Source organism: Piliocolobus tephrosceles, chromosome 2 (genome assembly GCF_002776525.5).
Source record: "Piliocolobus tephrosceles isolate RC106 chromosome 2, ASM277652v3, whole genome shotgun sequence".
Taxonomy (NCBI): Eukaryota; Metazoa; Chordata; class Mammalia; order Primates; family Cercopithecidae; genus Piliocolobus; species Piliocolobus tephrosceles.
Window position 1 is genome coordinate 38,013,209 of NC_045435.1, and position 22,085 is coordinate 38,035,293.

At 39.7% G+C, this 22,085-nt stretch overlaps 1 protein-coding gene across 1 annotated transcript in view; it reads left to right on the top strand.

The window, feature by feature from the left end:
- SLC15A2 (solute carrier family 15 member 2) overlaps positions 1 to 22,085 on the top strand; it is a 52,380-nt gene that overhangs the window by 19,058 nt on the left and 11,237 nt on the right. The window contains exons 5-19 of the mRNA XM_023214541.2: positions 1,007 to 1,106; positions 3,197 to 3,287; positions 3,581 to 3,658; positions 10,385 to 10,467; positions 11,013 to 11,099; positions 11,278 to 11,367; positions 11,460 to 11,504; positions 12,615 to 12,647; positions 13,214 to 13,302; positions 16,007 to 16,088; positions 16,671 to 16,805; positions 17,235 to 17,399; positions 17,554 to 17,600; positions 19,058 to 19,168; positions 20,173 to 20,269. Coding sequence (XP_023070309.1) covers positions 1,007 to 1,106; positions 3,197 to 3,287; positions 3,581 to 3,658; positions 10,385 to 10,467; positions 11,013 to 11,099; positions 11,278 to 11,367; positions 11,460 to 11,504; positions 12,615 to 12,647; positions 13,214 to 13,302; positions 16,007 to 16,088; positions 16,671 to 16,805; positions 17,235 to 17,399; positions 17,554 to 17,600; positions 19,058 to 19,168; positions 20,173 to 20,269 — 1,333 coding nt within the window. The remainder of the gene's footprint in view (positions 1 to 1,006; positions 1,107 to 3,196; positions 3,288 to 3,580; positions 3,659 to 10,384; positions 10,468 to 11,012; positions 11,100 to 11,277; positions 11,368 to 11,459; positions 11,505 to 12,614; positions 12,648 to 13,213; positions 13,303 to 16,006; positions 16,089 to 16,670; positions 16,806 to 17,234; positions 17,400 to 17,553; positions 17,601 to 19,057; positions 19,169 to 20,172; positions 20,270 to 22,085) is intronic.

The window sequence follows — 22,085 nt, forward strand, 5'->3', positions numbered from 1 at the left end:
AGAAGTCATACTCAAAGCTTCGAATATTTACATTTATGTGTAGTTCCATATATTTCAGTTGCTATTGATGTTTATGGGATCAGAGGCATTTGATAAATTCTGATGTCTGTTTGTTCAGTCAGTAGAGAGGATTACAGCTGTTCACGAAGCAGTTTATATGTATTCATGTTATAATGCACCTGTGTGCCTGTGTACATGTATTTATCCTATGAGTTAGAAATTTTGTTTGTTTGTTTGTTTTTAGACAGAGTCTTGCTCTGTTGCCCAGGCTGGAGTACAGTGGGGTGATTTCAGCTCACTGAAGTCTCTGCCTCCTGGGTTCAAGTGATTCTCCCACCTCAGCCTCCCGAGTAGCTGGGATTATAGGTGCCCGCCACCACGCCTGGCTGATTTTTGTATTTTTAGTAGAGACGGGGTTTTACCATGTTGACCAGGCTGGTCTTGAACTCCTGACCTCAGGTAATCCACCCGCCTCGGCTTCTCAAAGTGCTGGCATAGCCTCTGCACCTGGCCTTGATATTTAATAAATACTACTTTCTCATTGGTGTCCTGTCAAATTTGACACTGTTGCTATTAGTTATGATGAATTTGAACATTTTATATATTTTTTTAAATTTTGGTGAGGATATGTGAGATCAGCGTCCTTAAAAGGTCTTTCTATTGAAGTACTCCTTTGACTAAAACAAGATTGGGAACCAGTGTGTTAACTTTGGAGTTCCTTCAGTATCTGTTTCTATCGGATGCTCGTAAGGGGTAAATGGAACTACCAGGGATGAAATCTTCCCACGTAATGCATACTTTCTTGCAGAAGCCAAAGGATCATAAATATGGTAAGTGCCCATGAATACCTCCTAGGAATAAAGGCAAATAGAAAGTACCCACAGGGTAGAAATGTGAAGGGAATCTTTGCCCTTGTACACATTTTTTCCCCTCTGCAGCTATGTAGTCCATCTCTACAGGTGCATTTAGTATCAACATGGTTGGCATTCTCCCCTCTCCATTTCAGAGTTCTATCATTGGTCGGCCTGAGTCTAATAGCTCTGGGGACAGGAGGCATCAAACCCTGTGTGGCAGCTTTTGGTGGAGACCAGTTTGAAGAAAAACATGTAAGAATCCTGTTATTTTGTATTTTCAAGAATATAGAGCCAGCATTAACAGTGGTACCTGGCAGGTAGCCATTTGCCAAGATTGAAGTAATCTACTGATCAGATCTTACCTGAGCAGTTGTATTCAATGCTGGATACTGGTCATTAATAGTGAGGAAAACTGAAACAGTTTCAAAGGAAAGAGACCAGGGTGGTAGATGAACTAAAAGGCATTTCTTATGAGGAAAGGTTGAAGGAAACGGGGATAGTTAGTTTGGATAAGAATTAAGGAGAATACTATAGCTGATTATAGCTGCTGGAAGGATGTCAGTGATTAAACCTGAGACCAATGAGTGAAAGCCTCCAAGAAGCCAGTGTTTTGTTTGATGGGTGGAAAAACTTCAAACAATTGTTAAGTTTACTCTAACTTGAGGTGTTTAAGAAGAGATGTGGTAAGCACTTTGGGAATGGGAGGTGATGAGTAGTATAGAGATGATTTAAGCATCTCATTTTGAGATTCCATGAAAGGGGAAAATGACCAATTGCAAGGAAACATAATGAATGTCTATAGATGAATTTCCCTGGCTGATCATTCCCTCTCTTCCTAAATACTTTCCATTACCAGTGGTGAAAAATAAATGGGCCTCTATGAGAAAGCAGTGACAAATAGACAAGGAAGTAGTCTATTTCTAGATCTGTCAACATTTCTGGCTTCCTCACTTTTGTTTCCAGTTTTCAGTTTTGTCTGTCTTCATGTATCCATTCCCTCTTCTCTAACTGTTTATCTTTTTTCCAGTTTCTCTTTTTCCCCCTCACCACTTCTCTCTCTCTCTCTCTCTTTCCCCGCCCCTCACTCTCTCTCTTTCCTTTTCCCTCTTCCACCCTGATATAATGCCTGTTATCTCTTTCTGCCTCTGCTATGCTGTCCTGTCTTCTAGTGTTTTTCTTACCTTCCAGACCATTTGGGTTATTTTATACTCTTTATCTGTCCAAGAGTCCACAGATCATAATTGCTTGCTGACTTTGGAGAAAGAACCAACTTTTGGCAAGTGGGACCCTATGTATGATGAACTATACAAATCAGATGAGTGGAATAAGGTTTAAATTGAAACCAGGAGAGGAAACAAAACACATTATAAATAGACAATGGGGAAGGACTTGTTGTTCTAATGTGGCAGGGAGAGATCTGGGGTGTCAGAATGAAGCATGTCAGTGTATAATGAATGAAACATCAGCAACTTTATTTGAAAGTTGTTTCATTTGATAACTGCTCCATAAAGATATTTCACTTAGTAGGACGAATACGCCTCCAGGTTTCTACTAGCCACTTCTAAGCCTGCTGATTTCTTTTTAGACTCTCTGGCAGATCTCCCTTAAGCACTAGGTGAACTATCCTGCTTCATTAACAGTTGACTCCACTGTCCTATGTTCTGGTACTATTCCTACCACACACTCCTACCACAAAATCTATTATTTAACTAAATCAGGCATTCACTTAGTTAATACAGTCAATAAACATTTATCGAGTCCCTAATATATGTCAGATGCTGTGCAAGGTACTGGGGATTACAGAAATTAGTAAGATAAAATTTCTGCTCTAAAGAAACTCACAACATACTGACAAAACAGACATTTATGGGAGGCAGAGGCAGGAGAATGGCTTGAGCCCGGGAGGCGGAGTTTGCAGTGAGCTGAGATGGCGGAGTCTGCAGTGAGCTGCACTCCAGCCTGGGCAACAGAGTGAGACTCCAAAACAAAAACAAAAACAAAACACACACACACACAAATGCAGACATTGAATGCAAAGACATTAATATTCAAATAGCTATATACAGGACACAGTAGTGGCACTGAAGACAGGAAGATTATTTTTAACCTATGCAAAGGGAGGAAAAGAATGTTAAAGCTGCTCTGGAGTTTGAAAGGTGAGTAAATGATTGGGGTCAGCCAGCCATGTTTTTAAATATCTATTAATAATATGAAATTCAGGTATTATGGAGGCAATATCTGAATCTTTCTCTTTGTATGTACCTTCAGCTCTGAATCTGAACATGTAATGGGGCTGGAGCTAGGGGACACATTGCACTGATGATTTATCCTGTTTGTTTCAGGCAGAGGAACGGACTAGATACTTCTCAGTCTTCTACCTGTCCATCAATGCAGGGAGCTTGATTTCTACATTTATCACACCCATGCTGAGAGGTTAGGATTTTTTCTGATGGGAAAAGGCTTTGCTCTGGTCAGCCAAAAAGCTGTTCAAGGCTTTTTCCTGTCCATCGTCTCCTTTTATAAGAGCTTGATAACCTGTGAAAATTTATTTTAGTCTTGATTTGTCTGGCCCAAAAGAAGAATTATGGATTGGGTGATGGGAGGAAAGAGGATGGTTATGTCTATTCTACAAGCTCAGGTTTATTTGACAACCTGAACTTGTAGAATAAAGCATCAAATATTCAAGACTCAGAATTACTTTCCTCCTCACATCCCATTTTCTTTAGGAGATGTGCAGTGTTTTGGAGAAGACTGCTATGCATTGGCTTTTGGAGTTCCAGGATTGCTCATGGTAATTGCACTTGGTAAGTGCAGTGAAGCAAAGGAAACTAATAATCATTGATACCTGACACATGTAAAGCATCATGTAGGCACTTTACACAAGCTGTCTCATTCAATCCTCACACTAGGGCCTACTGGGTAACAGTTATTGTAAGGGTTTCCCCTCAACTTTGGAGGTAGATTCTGAATGAAGTCAGAAACTTCAAGAAAAGTGTCCAAGTTTGCATAGATGCTTTCTGGGGAGGCTTTAAAAAGATCAAACTCTGGGCAAGTCAGGGACTTGGGCATTTCTTAGTATCTCGGGTCATTCTAATGTATAGTCAAGGTGGAGATCCACTGCTCTACATTACAATATATAGGGAAGCAAGGAAGATAACCCTCTTTCAAACTAGTTTACTTCATATGATACTTATTTATCTGGTAATTGGAAAAGATTTTAAATTCTCTAAGCCTTTTAAAACAGCTTCTAGGTTTAGCCATTTCTGCCCTGCTCTGTAGTGCCCCCCTGTAGTGCCCCCAAAGAGTCTGCCCTTGAGTAAAGAGAGTAAGAGGAGGTGAATAAGTAGGTGAAAATTAATGCAACTTAAATCAAGTGGCATTCTTTTTATCCCTGAGAACCCAGTCCTGGAAGAGAAGAGGGATGTGGTGTTCCTTATTTTACACAGCCTGAGGGAAAACTTGGGCATGATTATTTCTAATCATTGACCTGGAAACCTGTTCTCACTCTGAGCCTCAGCGTGACACCCCCCTGGAAGATATCCAGTGCAAACCCATAAAGAGCTCAACAGAGGAAAAACAGCCCAGAGACTCAATGTTCAGTGTATTTTCTAACAGGGAGTGGATGGGAGGGCAGTGATAGTAGTACTCAGAATTCCCAATGCCAAGGAAATTTATTATAGGTGAGCTGTGATAATATATTCCCTACTCCCTTCTTCATTCAAAGCCACATATTTCCCCGAATATTTGCATGATAGTAATATTTACATAACAGAGTAATTATGAAGATAAAAAAGAGATGATATAAATGAAATGTTTTATAAATTATGAAATGTTAAGTGCTAGCTGTCATTGTTAGCAGCTTCAGTTTTCTGGGTACTAATCAATAACTCAATTCTCTGTTCTTTTACTATAATTAATTTCTTTTTTTTTTTTTTCTTTTTTGAGACAGAGTCCCACTCTGTCACCCAGGCTGGAGTGCAGTGGCATGATCTTGGCTCACTGCAAGCTCTGCCTCCTGGGTTCATGCCATTCTCCTGCCTCAGCCTTCCAAATAGCTGGGACTACAGGCACCCGCCACCATGCCTGGCTAATTTTTTGTGTTTTTAGTAGAGACGGAGTTTCACCGTGTTAGCCAGGATGGTCTTGATCTCCTGACCTTGTGATCCACCCGCCTTGGCCTCCCAAAGTACTAGGATTATAGGCATGAGCCACCACGCCCAGCCAATTAATTTATTTTTTCATTCACTCATTTATTTAACCAACATTTAATGAACCTGTTGTGTGCCATATTATGTGCTAGGTATTGGGATCACATTGGTGAATTGGATACCTGGAGAGTTCATGTTCCCAAAGAACTATGTAGTTCAGTAGGGAGAGGAAGGCAAACAAGTAAAAGGAATTTACAATATAGTATGATCAGTATTTCCCAGATCAACATAGTATGATCTAGGAAAGTACAGAGAGAGCTATGGGAACCACATAGAAGGAATGTTTAATTAAGACCTTGAGGGACCGGGCACAGTGGCTCACACCTGTGGGAGGCCAAGGCAGGAGTATTGCATGAGCTCAGGAGTTTGAGACCATCCTGGACAACATAGCATGACTCCATCTATACAAACATTTAAAAATTAATGGAATATGGCCCGGCGTGGTGGCTCAAGCCTGTAATCCCAGCACTTTGGGAGGCCAAGGTGGGTGGATCACGAGGTCAGGAGATCGAGACCATCCTGGTGAACACGGTGAAACCCCGTCTGTACTAAAAAGTACAAAAAACTAGCCGGGCAAGGTGGCGGGCACCTGTAGTCCCAGCTACTCGGGAGGCTGAGGCAGGAGAATGGCGTACACCTGGGAGGCAGAGCTTGCAGTGAGCTGAGATCTGGCCACTGCACTCCAGCCTGGGCGGCAGAGCGAGACTCTGTCTCAAAAAAAAAAAAAAAAAAAAAAATTAGTGGAATATGATGGCACACACCTATGATCCCAACTATTTGGGAGCTGAGATGGGAGGATCGCTTGAGCCTGGAAGGTTGAGGCTGCAGTGAGCCATGATTGTGCCACTGCACTTCAGCCTGGGCAGCAGAACAAGCCCCATCTCATAAATAAATAGATGAATAAAATAATAAATAAATAAATAATACTTTGGGGGTTGTAAAAGTTTGCCTAAAGAAATGACATTTAAGGTGAGACCTAAGAGCCGAACAACAGTTAATCAATAAAGAAATTATAAGTGATGCAGAAAGAGGACACAGTAGCTGTAAGACAAGAGGCTGAGAAATAGCATGACATGTTTAATAGCTTTAAAGGCATTCGGATTACCTAAAGCATGAATGAGAACGATAAAGAAGAGAAAGTGCCAGAAACCAGATAATGAAGGGCCTTTTAAACCAGTAAGGAATTAGAACTTCATTGTGAGGGAGAGTGGGGAACTCTCAAAACATTTTAACAGATTAATAATTGCTAGATTTTAATTTCTCAATGATGTTTCTATAATGTAGAGAAAGGATTGTGTTCAGGTGAGGCAAGGATAATATTTATTTTGATTACTGAATTTTTTGATATTTGCTTAAATTTAGGGCTTGAGGTGAGTGCCTCACTCAGTTCACCCTAATCTGGCCCTGGTTGAATTAACAAACCTTAGAATGGTTACATATGTTAAGTGAGGGAGAAGATAAGTCAAGGTTTAATGTAATGTTCTGAACCTTGAGCAGCTGGGTAGGCAGCGGGGTCATTAACTGAGATACTGAGGAAAAGCCAGTTTGGGGCAATGTTGATAAATTTAGTTTTGAACATGTTGCATTTTATGTGTAGTTGGAATATTTAATTGGAGTTACCAAACAGTTATTTGGAAATACAGGATTAGAGCTTAGAAGAAATGTTTGCACTATAGATATAGATGTGTAGTCATTAGTATACGGGTAGCAATAAGCCATGAAATGAAGATAGATAACTAAAAGCTAATAAGATAAGAGTAAGGTTAAAAAAAAAAGTGGGGTAGGAGGATAGGTTCAAACTTCAAGGAGTGCCAGGATTTAAAAGATAGGCAAAGAGGAAAAGCCCACAAATAAGACTAAGAAGGAATGGCCAAAGTGGTAATAGTGCTATCTTGGATACCAAGAGGATTTCAAGAAGGGATTCATTCAGTGTGATAAGTGTTACTGAGTGGGAGATTAAGATAGGGGTGACAGATGTCTATTAAATATACCAACAAGGAGGTCACTGGTATGATTGTATCAGTTATGGTAGAATGGTGGAGGCTGAAGACTGATTGGAGGAGACTGAGAAGTAAATGCTACAGGATTCCTTCGGTGCTGCTTTGTCAGCCAGAAATCTGTGTGGCCACTGCTGCCTCTGTTTGGGCCTTGCTCTGGCCCACTGGGCTTGCTCCACCTGCTCAGCCTGGTAGGCTGCACTTGGCTCCCACCTGCTCAGATCCTGTGCCTACCTCCATGCTGTGCCCAGCTCCATGCTCAGCCCATGACTGGACTAGGCATGCAGCGAGCAGCTTCTGTGTTGGGTGTGGCATCTAGACAAGGGGAACACTGTGGCACCCAAAAACTCAGAGATGCTAGCAATCGCAGAGCCCTAAGGGACGTTGTATCTCCTACTCAGGAATTCCTGAGGTCTGAGCCCCTAGAAATGTTACAGCTGTTCACTCCTGTAGTTTAACGAGCAGAAGCATGTTACAACTCTCTTTCTTCTGTAGTCTAGCAAGCGGGAGCGTGTTACGGCTCTTTTATTCTCGCTGCCCACAGCTTGGTGAGCTGACCAAGGGTGTCACAGCCCTTTCATTCCCACCACCCACAGTTCAGCAAGTTCCGGGTTCTTGTCCCATGACCAAGAGAAATGAGATGTGTGGACACCAGAGAGTGAGTAAAGCAGAGAAGAGAAGAATTTTATTGAGTGGCAGAAGGAAAGCTCTGAGCTCCTAGAAGGGACCCGAAGTGGGTAGCTGTCTGTGAGGCTTAGTGTGGGTTTTTTACGGGCTTTGAATGGGGGAGTGCATGCTGATTGGTCCATGGGTGGGTTTGGAAAAAGCACCACTTGATTGGTTAAAAGCCATCATCCAAAAGGAACCAATGGAGAGAGACGGTAAGACGGAGATAGAAGTTTTCACTCAGGTCATGGACTCTATCAGGAGCTGGCAACTCGGTTTTCAGGCTTCAAACTGTCTTTGGCTTGAAGGTCAGGTTTCACTGGGACCCGTCCATGTCTGCCTGGGAATTTATCTGCCTCTTGTCACTATAAGTAAGAAAGTGAAAGAGTGTTTATAGCTGGAAGGTGACATGGATTCAAGAAAGGATATTTAGCATGTTTGAATGTTATTAGGAATAATCCAGTGGAGAAAGAAGTTGAAGATACAAGATAAAGACAGTATAATCAGTATGAAAACACATATGAGCAAATTAGCTTTGGATAGGAGGAGAAATATCACCTTCACCTACCTGGAGGGAGGGCAGGATGAGTGTGAATACAAGAATTAATAGATTTGGTGGCAGGAAATTGAAGGAGTTTCCATTCGAAGGTCCAGCCTCTTTCTAGGATCATTCTTAGTTTCAGGAGCAGTTTATTCTCTACCCAAAATTTTCCTTTTTTAGGTATCTCTTTTTTTTTTTTTTTTTTTTTTTTTGAGACAGAGTCTCGCTGTGTCACCAGACTGGAGTGCAGTGGCACAATCTCAGCTCACTGCAATCTCCGCCTCCCAGGTTCAAGTGATTCTCCTGCCTCAGCCTCCTAAGTAGCTGGGACTACAGGTGCGCACCACCACGCCCAGCTAATTTTTGTATTTTTAGCCAATACAGGGTTTCACCATGTTGGCCAGGTTGGTCAGCTCGATCTCTTGACCTTGTCATCCGTCCGCCTCAGCCTCCCAAAGTACTGGGATTACAGGTGTGAGCCACTGCACCCAGCCTTCTAGGTACATTTTTATCTGCCCACTTGACTCTCAGGATTAGCATTCCTCCACTAATCCTGATAGAATTATTTTTTCTATCAACCATGAGAAGGGTGTTATAGATAAAGGATGCTATTTGGAGAAGCTTTGGGGAAATTGAGAGGATGAATGAGAAAAAGTGGTAGAGTGAATCTGACTGAGAGGAATGGAGATATTAAAAAGTGATGGGAGAGAAAAGTAAAGTGATTTGTGCATTCTGATGTGTAAGGATACTTGAAAATGCTACTGGTCCCTGAAAAAATCATCTTTAGCAGAGGATCTACTAGAGGGGCATCATGCTGAAGCTAGGAAATCTGTTAAGGAGGAAAGTGCATCTGGGAGGGAAACAAGAAGGAGTTTTTCTATTGAGTTTAATTTAATGAAATTGAAAAAAAAAAAACCCCACTGTTTTATAACTACAAAGGTAATACCAGCTCATTGTTAATTTGGAAAATAAAAGGAAAATTAAAGAAATGAAATCCCCTTAAATTAGCTGTGGAGATGTGGTTAAAGGACAGAGATATGGGCTGAAAGAAACAGAATGAGCTCAAGAACAGAAATTGTATAGAATAGAAGTGTTTGTCAAAATGATGAATAGTGGTTACAGCATAGGGTACCTCAAAAAGATTGATGAAATATAAAGTGGGAAACAGCAGGTTGAGGTGAGCTCCTTTGAGGACAGGGACCTTGTTTTTTTCACCTGTGTTACCAGTAGTGTCTAAGAATTAGTGAGTGAGATGCATTATAAGGATTAAATACATAGATTTTTGAGTCAGTCAAGCCTCAGGTCAAAAGTCCAGTTCTGGTATCTTCTAGCAGTGTAACCTTGTACAGGGTGCTTAATTTTCTTAATATTCCTTCATGTATAAAATAGAGACAGTGGTACATATTTTGTCAAGCTAAATCAGTTAATGTATGTAAAATGCTTAACAAGTTACATGTGATAAACCTTCAAATAGATGGTAGGGCTAACAATAACTATCAGGATAACAGTGAATTTGGGAAGGTCTTTCATGCCAGGAGTTTGGGTGAGTTAAGTATTAATAGATCCTGAAAAGAAACATTTGGCATCAGATTAAAGAAGGAAGAGACTAGGGAATGAGAAACTAGTTGGTGGCCATTTTAATAATCCAAAGTACAAGTTGTGAAGTCCTGAACAAGAGTGGTAGCAGTAGTAAAGTGAAAGAGGGGGCAAATAGGCAATACATTAAAGAAAGAGGACCAATAAAACTTGGTAACATTTCAGATATGGAAATGGAGAAAGAAGAGTAAGAAGTCACAGATGACTTCCACTTCTGTGGTTCCATGAAAGTCTCAATAGATATCTCTCTTAACAATATACCATTTTATCTTCTCTTAGCTCCTGTAATTTTGATAACTCCAAAAGTCAGGAAATGTAAGTCAGTTCCCTCTTTATAAGATTTCCCAGGCACTCCCACAGTTCAGCAGCCTGCCCTTAGCACTGATATATTGAATGTGCTATTTAGTTTGGTGCAAAAGTTATTGCGGTTTTTGCCATTGAAAGTAATGGCAAAACTGCAATAACCTTTGCACCAACCTAATAAATGAGAAGCTAAGAAACTTGTTTGTGTATCAACTGCAGCTGTGTTTGCAATGGGAAGCAAAATATACAATAAACCACCCCCTGAAGGAAACATAGTGGCTCAAGTTTTCAAATGTATCTGGGTAAGTCCATAAATTGTTTTCTTGCCTTTTTCAATCAAAAGAAAGAGATGCTATGCTGAGAATCTTGGCGTTCAAACATGGGCATACATTTTTCTCAATGACCTCTGTTCTATTTCCATGTTTTTTAACAAGCTGAGATTAACCAGTCTTCTTCTTATGTCTCTACTTAACCATTAAGTTTAAAAAAGGTAATTATCTTTTTAAATTGGCAAAAGTCTTCTGAAATGTAATTATGTATAGACAGATAACTTTTGTCTTTTTTGTTATCTTTTGTTTTGAATGGCAAGTTCTTTCTTAAAGTGATAGATAAAATTATATCAGAAATATTCTGAAATTCAGTGCCTATAAAATTATATCAGAAATATTCTGAAATTCAGTGCCTATAAAATTATATCAGAAATATTCTGATATTCAGTGCCTGATTAGTTCAAAGAGTTGGAATAAGTCACTAAAAGTATGGTGTTTGAAGGAAGATATAATAAGTTGGAAAAGGCAGAGGATATTTTTCTGTTTGTCTCTCCCATGATGTCTATGCTCTGCCCTAGTTTGCTATTTCCAATCGTTTCAAGAACCGTTCTGGAGACATTCCAAAGCGACAGCACTGGCTAGATTGGGCAGCTGAGAAATATCCAGTAAGTTGGAAATGCAGAAACATCTTATGGCTTGATACAGTCTTTCCTAATGTTCAAAATGATTCTATACTACTGCATTCAACCTCCTCTCTACTGTTTTTTGGACACTTCTACTTTAAGCAAGAAAGCCATGTACAGAACTTCTAGCATTTCTGCCTATTCTTCCTCCTTTTTGCAGAAGCAACTCATTATGGATGTGAAGGCACTGACCAGGGTACTATTCCTTTATATCCCATTGCCCATGTTCTGGGCTCTTTTGGATCAGCAGGTAAGAATAGTTCTTTTGGACATTACCCCTCCTTACAGCCACTTCCCTCTCACAGGAAAGGGATTTCTCATAATAGGATCTGTTTGCCCTAGGGTTCACGATGGACTTTGCAAGCCATCAGGATGAATGGGAATTTGGTGAGTAGAAGAGATTTTCCAGAGAAGTCTATTATTTTCTTCAACATCCATATTGGGGAAAAATTAATTTCTTTGTGGTTTTGCCTGAAAACTAATAAGATTTTCAGAGAAGTGCTTTTAGCTTGAAGGTACTGTGTAGGCAAAGATAAAGAAAGCTAGTTTAGAAATAAAAACCGGAATCTTCTCTTTAGAAATCAAAACCAGAATCTTCTTTTTAGAAATCAGGAACATAAAGATGAGAAAGTTTCAATGTATAGAAGGAAGTATTGAGAGGCTAGCAAATGAAGTCATACATAACTGGGATAGTGATTTTCTTCTGTCTAAGCCTATCACAGTGCACAGTAGGGACAGGTTTGAGTGGCGCTACTACACAATTGGTCTATCTCTTCAACAAGGATCACAGCAGAGGACCTGTGGGAAATGGAATATTTTGTATATATGGATATGGAAAGAATGAGAAGGTTATACATATTATTTTCTCTTTTTCCAAACTCCATTCTTTAGCCCACTCAAATAAGGCACCACCTCTGCTCCCAATTGATCTTTTCCCAGATTAGTATATTATTTTTCTATCCTCTCAGTTTTCAAAAGGACAGAGTAGAATGATACTAGGGTCTTATTAGTCGGTCTATTTGGAGCCTGCAAAATATAATTTTACCTTTTCCCTTCCTCTGGTTGTCTCTTATTTACCATGGTGGTCTTCTTGTTGGTCCTCTGGAGAACAACTTTGGAAACACCATATGTCAGGGACAGTCTTCACCCTAACCATGATGTCTTGTCCTTCATATTATTACAACCTAGAACTACAGTTGCTGAGATCAATAAAAATGCACTGACTCTATTTCCTTTCAAGTTAAGGAAAGCATCATACATAGAAAAGAATTTCTCCCTTAGGCCCGTCTGCCTGGCAAACATAGCTAGAAGCTTTCCCAAGTCTGTTCCCATCCCCCAGATAATCTTAACAGCAAAATAGTGGCCCTGAACCAAAGACCTGATGAATTTTCTCTCATATGCTTCTCACTTGCTAACTAGCAAAATTATTGATCTAGGCCAACAATTTTTTTCTTGTCTTCAGATATCATCTAAATATAATTTGTTATAATGTTTCAGGGTTTTTTTGTGCTTCAGCCGGACCAGATGCAGGTATGGGACTCTTCTATAGCCATCGGGGCTTATTTATTTCCTTATCTATTCCTACCTCCACCTGCAGTATTAGGATTAACAACCATATTGGATTAACAACCATAATTTGATGCTTTTCTCCTTGTACACTGATAAGGGCCAAGCTTCGACATGAAAACATTCTCTTTAAACCCCACACTTCTCCTTCAATCCCCTGTTAAGTAGTTAATTTGCCACAGCTAAAGTATAAGCATTGGATTTTTTTCCATGTCAAGATAGTATAATGAAAATGTTATAAAAGACATTGTAAGGCTTGTTTTGTGAGCAATGAAGTCATGAGAGGAAAGAGCTCACAATAAGGCTGGCAGAAAGACAGGCTCAGAGTGAAACTTGTCTCTTGGGATATTTGAAAGCTAAAATGTGCAAGGGAAATAGGGTCTTGGTGTAAATGGACTGAGGAACGTGGAATCATTCTGTACTTACAATGACAAAAGTGTGTGTTGATGTGAGACAGAGTATACACAAGCAAATGAGTGCAGTGCTCAGGAGAACATTTACAGCTAATCCTTTTTGTCATGGTGTTACAGGTTCTAAATCCCCTTCTGGTTCTTATCTTCATCCCGTTGTTTGACTTTGTCATTTATCGTCTGGTCTCCAAGTGTGGAATTAACTTCTCGTAAGTGTTCACTATGCCTGTATGGATTACTCTAAATTGACTCAGTCTTTGCCCAGTTTGATAAATATTCAATGTCAGTATTTTTCTTAGTGATGATTGGTTTTGGTTTATCATCTATCTGCTTCTATTTTTCCATGTTAGACTAACTGCCTATTGACCCTGAAAAATGGGAATTAGATCTAATTAATGAGAATCAAAGCCATTACTGTGGATTTAACTGTGTGATATTGAAGGGGCAGGTCTAGGTTTCATGCCAAACCAAAAATACGTGAAATTTAGCTCCTAAATCAACTTTCTTCTTTGTTCTTGAATGTTGTCTCTTCAAAGAAACTCAAGGCCTTTGATGACTACTAATCCCTTTAAATCTCCTATTGTCCCTATGAAACAAATGGGGAACCTAGTAGGACTGGGAACTGAATTGTTCCCAATTACTGCCTGAAATGTTTTCTAAATAGAAGGATTAGTCTTTTTTAGAGTTTGACAAAAGAAAGTTTCAAGCCTTCTTTCATTCTTGATTTAATAGCAATTCATTTTGATGACCACTTTACCAAATGAAAATGGCCCTTTTTCACCTGTTCATTGAGCAGATGTCGGGAAGTTTAGGACCAAGTGTCATGAAAATATATATCAGGAAAAAAAACCATTTCCCTCAAAGAGTTTATTACTTAGTTTATTACTAGTAAGGGGGCTAGAGCATATATATATATATATATATATATATATATATATATATATATATATAATGCAACTACTACACAGGTAAAATAAGTGTCCTAAGAAGGGCCTAAGATCAAGTGCCAAGGAGATGTAGAAAAGAAACTGTCCTTCCCCTGCCAAGGTCAACAGATTTCTGCAGAGGAAAGTGATGTAAATCATGTACAGCACCTGGCATATGGTATTTGTTCAATAAACCTTGTTGTATTGTCATTATTTTTGGTATTATGACATAGTGAATAGAAAAACCATCAAAAGCAAAGATGGAGGTGAGTAAATGTGGTATATCACAGACAAGAGCAGTTCAATGTGACTCAAGAAAAAGAAGAAAGAAGAATGTATGAAGAGGAGTTCTAGAAAATACCTTGAAAAGTAATTGGTCATGGAAACGTGGATTTAAAAAAGAAAAGTAATTGGGATCAAATCAGGAAAAGTCTTTGATACAGTTTGAATATTTGCACCCACCCAAATCTCATGTTGAAATGTAATCCCCAATGTTGGATGTTGGAGGGGGTGTCTAGTGGGAGGTGGTTGGATCATGCAGATGAATTCCTCATGAATGGTTTAGGGCTATCCCGTTGGTGCTGCCCTCATGATAGTGAGTTCTTGTGAGATCTGACCATTTAAAAGTGTGTAGTATCTCCCTACCCTTCATTTGCTCCTGCTTTCATCATGTGACATGCCTGTTTCCCTAGAGGGTACATGCCATAAACCTTGGTGGCTTCTACATGGTGTTAAGCCTGCAGGCATACAGAGTGCAAGAATGAAGAATGCTTGGCACCCTTCACCTAGATTTCAGAGGCTGTATGAGAAAGCGTGGGTGTTCACGCAGAAACCTGCTGCAGGGGTGGAGCCCCCAGAGAGCACCTCTACTAGGGCAGTGTCCTAGTAGTGACCCCCACAGAGTCCCCACAAGGGCACTGCCTAGTAGACCTGTGAGAAGGGGGCCACCATCCTCCAGACCCCAGAATGATAGACCCACTGGCAGCTTGCACCCTGGGCCTGGAAAACCACAGGCACTCAACAACTTGTGAGAGCAGCCACAGGGGCTGAACTCTGCAAAACCACAGGGGTGGAGCTATCCAAGGCCTTGGGAGCCCACCCCTTGTACCAGTGTGCCCTGAATGTGGGACGTGGAGTCAAAGGAGATTATCCTGGAACTTTAAGATTTAATAACTGCCTTGCTGGGTTCAGACTTGCCTGGGGCCTGTAGCCCCTTTGTTTGGGCCAGTTTCTTCCTTCTGGGATGGGAATGTTTACCCAGTGCCAATACTTCCATTTTATTTGGGGAGTAAATAAGTTGTTTTGATTTTACAGGCTCGTAGGTGGAAGGGACTTGCCTTATTTCAAATGAGACTTTGGACTTGGGACTTTTGATTGAGTTTGTGCTGGAATGAGTTAAAACTTTGGGGGACTATTGGGAAGTCATAATTGTATTTTGCAATGTGAGAAGGACATGAGATTTTAGGGGGCTAGAGATGGAATGATATAGTTTGGATATTTGTCCCTACCAAAATCTCATGTTGAAATGCAATTCCCAATGATAAAGGTGGGGCCTGGTGGGACATGATTGGATCATGGGAGTGAATTCTCATAAAGGGTTTAGCACCATTCCATGGTGCTATCTTCATGATAGTGAATGAGTTCTCACAAGATCTGGTCATTTAAAAGTGTGTGGCACCTCCCACCTCCTCACTTGCTTCTGCTTTCACCATGTGACATGCCTATTCCACCTTTGGCTCCTCCCATGATTGAAAGCTCCTTGAGACTTCACCAGAAGCTGGGAAGATGCCAACACTCTGCTTCCTGTCATGCTGCAGAACCATAAGCCAATTAAACTTCTTTTCTTTATAAATTACCCAATCTCAGGTATTTCTTTATAGAAATGCAAGAACAGCCTAATGTAGTCTTTAATAATAGGCTACAGAGTTTGGATTTCATCCTTAAGAGTCTAAAGTTTAGATATAATTGTTTCTCCTTTCCACCACAGATCACTTAGGAAAATGGCTGTTGGTATGATCCTAGCGTGCCTGGCATTTGCAGTTGCAGCAGCTGTAGAGATAAAAATAAATGTGAGTTCAGTGATTCTTAAGCTCCATGAGGGCAGGATCATATCTTTCTTATTTGCTGTTTTTGACTTGTTCGATCATGATTTCCTGGGACCTAGCAGAGTACCTTTTTTATAAGAGGTGTATCATAAGTATTTGTGATAAATAAGTAGATAGAGCGGTAAAACAGCAATGCAAAATGAGGCCCACCTCCCACCTGAGTGACTTAGAATGTATTTTCAGGGAATTCTCAAACACTAATATCCAAGATAGCCATCTCCTTAGGGAACACAGGCTTAGGTTATGCCTTTCTAGATACTCAAGTAAAAACCTTTTGGCAGATTGAATAGCCACTATTACGGATGAGGCCACAGCTAAGTCAAAAAGCATGGAGTTTGTAAGCTGGCATTGGTACTTGCTACATTGAACTGATGTTTCCCTCTCCAAACTGCCTTTAGAGTTTTCTAAGTGAAATATTTTTCAAAGGGAGAAAACTATGTCTACTTGGCTAGTGGACTAGGCTGTCAGAAACAACTGAGATATGTGTTGTCATTGTATCTGAATGATTATTTGTTGGTGATTCTGACATGTATTCTTTGTTCTAAGGAAATGACCCCAGCCCAGCCAGGTCCCCAGGAGGTTTTCCTACAAGTCTTGAATCTGGCAGATGATGATGTGAAAGTGACAGTGGTAGGAAATGAAAACAATTCTCTGTTGATAGAGTCCATCAAATCCTTTCAGGTGAGGTGTGTACCTGAATGAATTAGCAACTCTGTATGCTATATTGATCTTGATTTTTTCTTAACATTAATTGTATCATAAGCATCCACCCATGTCTTTAGATAGTCTTTGAGCACATGATTTTAATGGACATATAATATTCCATTCTATAGATATACCACAGTTTATTTAGACATTTCCACATAGGTATTCAGTTTTTATTATTATACATAATCCTATAATGAACATTCTTATTCATAAATATTTGTGCATACCTCTGATTATTTCTTAGGGTAAATTCCAAGAAATAAAAGGACTTGGTTAAAGAAAGGAATTACTAGGTTGAAAATATTTGATGAGGTCACCTACTCTGAGATGCTACAACACTGTAATGTCCAATATGGAGTAGAAGGTGTATATGACCTTCAATTTATGTTCTTCATTTTACAGAAAACACCACGGTATTCCAAACTGCACCTGAAAACAAAAAGCCAGAATTTTCACTTCCACCTGAAATATCACAATTTGTCTCTCTACACTGAGCATTCTGTGCAGGAGAAGAACTGGTACAGTCTTGTCATTCATGAAGATGGGAACAGTATCTCCAGCATGATGGTAAGTTGAGGAATTGCCTGTATTTTAAGTTGTCATCGCAAAGTAATGTGACTGTCTTATCAATGCTTACCAAGGATCTGCCTGATGATCAAATTTTCTGAGTATAGGTCTTATTTCATCAGCTGTTACTGATTTTTACTTTTCTCTGTTGTAGGTAAAGGATACAGAAAGCAAAACAACCAATGGGATGACAACTGTGAGGTTTGAATGTCAAAGAGATTCCAAGCCACTCTGTTTTCTCGAATCTTGGACTTGTTCTGAACAGGAATTCCCTCTCCTAGAGTGCCAGGGGCACTGGTGTCAAAAGGCATTTTCTAGGACAGTGAGAGGCAGATAGGCTTCTTTTCTCATGTGGGATTCAAAGATGACCCTATCTGTGTATGCCCCCTGTACTCTGGGGCATAAATTCTTTCTGCTGAATTTTATCTGTTCATCTTGCTTTCAGGAAAATAACTGAGTACTTTTCTCTTTGTGATCGTCAGAGAGAAATTTGGAAGTGAGAAAATAATCCTCCCTTCCTTTTTGATAGTTGAATATATATCTTTTAAAGTATAGTTTTTATTATAAGCCTATAGAGGCATCATGGTATAGTACACATTTGGAGTCAAAAGACTTAGTTTTGAATCCAGATAAGGCTGAAGGGTGTTGTCAAAAGGTGAGGGACAGTTACAGAGATGGAGTACCCAAGAGGACATGTGTTCTCTGTGGCCGGTACTAGATATGAAATGGACAGATACACAGGTCTATGGTCACCAAGGTCAAGTGGTTGCTGTTGAGAATAGCATTTTAGAGGAGAACTTTTAGTGAAAAGTCTGGATTTCACTGAAGGGTAGGACAGTCATAACAACTTGCTTTTGAATATGCTTCAAAAAAAGTGAACAGCTCAAAATAAGACAATGTGAGGTCAGAGAGTCATGGACCTCCAGAAGGGCATTTTCTACGTCACTGTAGAATGATCTAAAGTCTAGGAATCAACATTCAGGACTCTAGAGGGAACTGTCCTTCTTATGCCTGGGGCCAGAGACCAAATCAAAAGCTATCAAAACAGAAATGTACCAAAAACTCATCCTGAGAGGACAATCTAGGTGCCAGGTTCAGAAAAATAGATGGTTCTGGAAGGGTCCAAAGTTTCTGCAGACTCCAAAACAATTATAGCAACCTACTCTGGGCTGGAAGTCTGAGTTTTGCATAAGTCACATTGGGCTTAATTTATAAGAGGTTAAGATATGAGTTTTATGTAAATACTATCATTTCTTTATGCATAATTATCTCATTTTTCTTAGTAAGTCTCAGTTGATAGATTCCACCATTATAAGGGAAATAAATTAGATACACCTAAGTTGGATTAGTGAGGAAACTCAGATTGCCATGAATGATCATGATAGTGTCCATCTAGCTAGAGGTCTGGTGAGGATGTGAGAGATAAAAGTTCAAGAAAAAGAAAGTTAGGGACAGCTAAGACTATGGATTACTTTTTACCTGTGGGATCATTCATTTGTCTAGTTAACAATATACATTATGTACCTTTTATGTGCCAGCCACTATTCTAGGCACTTAGGCACTGGGGATATAGTTATACCCAAAACATAAAAGGTCCCTACCCTCTTTAATCAGGTGTTCCTGCTTGTTTGATATGTAAATAATATCTCTGCCCTCAGGTTTGTTAACACTTTGCATAAAGATGTCAACATCTCCCTGAGTAAAGATACCTCTCTCAATGTTGGTGAAGACTATGGAGTGTCTGCTTATAGAACTGTGCAAAGAGGAGAGTAAGTGCATTGCCCCTGTGGACATTTTACTTCTGTCAATAATTGTTTTTTGAGAGCTATCTTTGTATATAGGCGGGGAACTTAGGTGCATGTGGGCTAATTTTGTTTTTTGTTTTTTTTTGTTTTTTTTGAGACGAAGTCTCGCTCTGTCGCCCAGGCTGGAGTGCAGTGGCGCGATCTCCACTCATTGCAAGCTCGCCTCCCAGGTTCATGCCATTCTCCTGCCTCAGCCTCCCGTGTAGCTGGGACTACAGACGCCCACCACCGCGCCCGGCTAAGTTTTGTATTTTTAGTAGAGATGGGGTTTCACCGTGTTAGCCAGGATGGTCTCGATCTCCTCACCTTGTGATCCGCCCATCTCGGCTTCCCAAAGTGCTGGGATTACAGGCGCGAGCCATCACTCCCGGCCTGAATGTGGGCTAATTTTGAGTGTAGACGCACTCCTGATCTTTTCCAACTCTTGCTTCCTTCCCTCAGTCTCACTTTTTTTCTGCACAGATATGTTGAGATCACGATTGAAGACCACACTATATAGTTAACACAGCCCATCTCTGTATAGTTAACACAGTCCATCTCTGAGTTTCTCAAAGTTTATTATTGGTTTCCATTTCTACTGAACAATGTACTTTGGAACCTTGAATTGGCACTTCATTAGTTAGAGCTTATCTTCTCAGGTTCACTGTTATAGCCTGTTCTACTAAGTCATAAGATTTGCATGAGAAAAGTTCACATGGTACTTAAGTTCACAAAAGAATATGATTTGTAACTACTTTATTTAGGTTGAATATTTTAGAAAATACCTGACAGGCAATAAAGAGCTCAAATCAGGGACAGAAGCCTGGCATGAAAATAACCCACTCCAAGAAACATTTCTCTTCAAAGATAATTAGTAGCTTCACTGCTTTCCTCACCATCAGTAGAGAGATGAGATCATTTTCACCTGGAAATGGGAATGCTTTTCTAAGCCGTGATATTTATTCTAATCTAAATTCATCCTGTTCCAGATACCCTACAGTGCATTGTAGAACAGAAGATAAGAACTTTTCTCTGAATTTGGGTCTACTAGACTTTGGTGCAGCATATCTGTTTGTTATTACTAATGTAAGTAGCTCACGGCCACTTCCTCACCCTCTCTCCATATATATCTCCTGGGATCCTCTAGGCAGGGGCAGAAAACAAAAGAGAAGACTCTGTGGCAAAGCAGACACATATATTTATTTCTAGTGTAAGATGACAGGTTCTACAGTGACTTTATTTATTTTTATTTTTATTTTTTTTAGACAGCGTTTCACTCTCATCGCCCAGGCTGGCGTGCTGTGGCACAATCTCGGCTCACTACAACCTCTGCCTCCTGGGTTCAAGTGATTCTCCTGCCTCAGCCTCCCGAGTAGCTGGGATTACAGGCACCCATGACCATGCCCAGCTAATTTTTGTATTTTTAGTAGAGATGGGGTTTTGCCATGTTGGCCAGGCTGGCCTTGAACTCCTGACCTCAGGTAATCCACCCGCCTCAGCCTCCCAAAGTGCTGGGATTATAAGCATGAGTCACTGCACCTGGCTCTACAGTGACTTTAGAAAGCCCACTGTCTCTGTAGGGGATGTTAAGAGATAATATCAACAACAAGCAAAGGGTCTTGTGGAAGGAGAGACATAATTTATCTTGAGCCATGACTGTGAGATGCCACGGCCTGCTCCAGTCTCATTATGTCTCCAAGCAAACAACAGTTATTTATGAAAAAGTATTCATGTCTTCTTGACCGGCTTCATATGCAGATCTTCTCACTCTCTGGAAATTTGATCTGCTAACATGTCACAGTCTGAAATACTGAAACTGATAGTAATGTCAATCTCTACACAAAGTTTGGGGATCAGTTAATTGTGGTCTGTCAAAAACAGTTGTCCTAGCAGTCAGGGCAGGGTACCTCTGATTTTAATTTTGATGTCAATCTTGACTTTAATTTTGTTATTTCATTACTATTCACACTGTATTAAAGACTAAAAGATAGTGAATAAGAAAAAGAACACTTCTGGAGGTTTGATGAGAACCCGATCTATAAAGTTCTATTTATTTTACTAATTAATTAATTTAATTAACTTGATCCCTTTGGTGTGCCATTTTTATAACAGCTTTATTGAGATATAATTCATATACCATAAAATTCACCCACTTAAAGTATCCAATGATTTTAAATATATTAGTATAGTCAATATATGTTAATAAGTATTCATTATATAGAAGGAATATATATCCAATAATATTTATTCAATGGTTTTTACTATATTCACAGATTTGTGCCATTTAGGAATACTTTTTGTCACTCCTCCCAAAAAATAATGTACCCATTAGCAGTCATTCCCCATTTCCTCCTAAACCACTATTCTACTTTGTCTATAAATTCTTCTATTCTGGACATGTCATGTAAATGGAATCATACAAGATGTGCTATTTTGTGTCTGGCTTCTTTCACTTAGCATGTTTTTCAAGGCTCTTCCATGTTGTAGCATGTATCGGTGTTTCATTTCTTTTTATTGACAGGTAATATTCCATTGCATGGATATAATACATTTTATTTATTTATCAATTGATGTACATTTGAATTGTTTCTACCTTTTGACTCTTGGGAATAATGCTGTTATGAACATTCATGTACAAGTTTTTATGTGGACATATGTTTTCATTTCTTTTGGATAGGTAACTAGCAGTGGAATTGCTGGCTCACATGGTGACTCTATGTTTAACCATTTGTGGACTTTTCCAAAGTGACTGCACTGTTTACATTTCCACCAATCACATGTATGAGTTGCAGTTTTTCTGCATCTTCACCAACACTTGTTTTCTGTCTTTTTATTATAGCCACTCTAGTGTGGGTGTGAAATGGCATCTCATTGTGGTTTTCATTGCCATTCCCCTGATGGC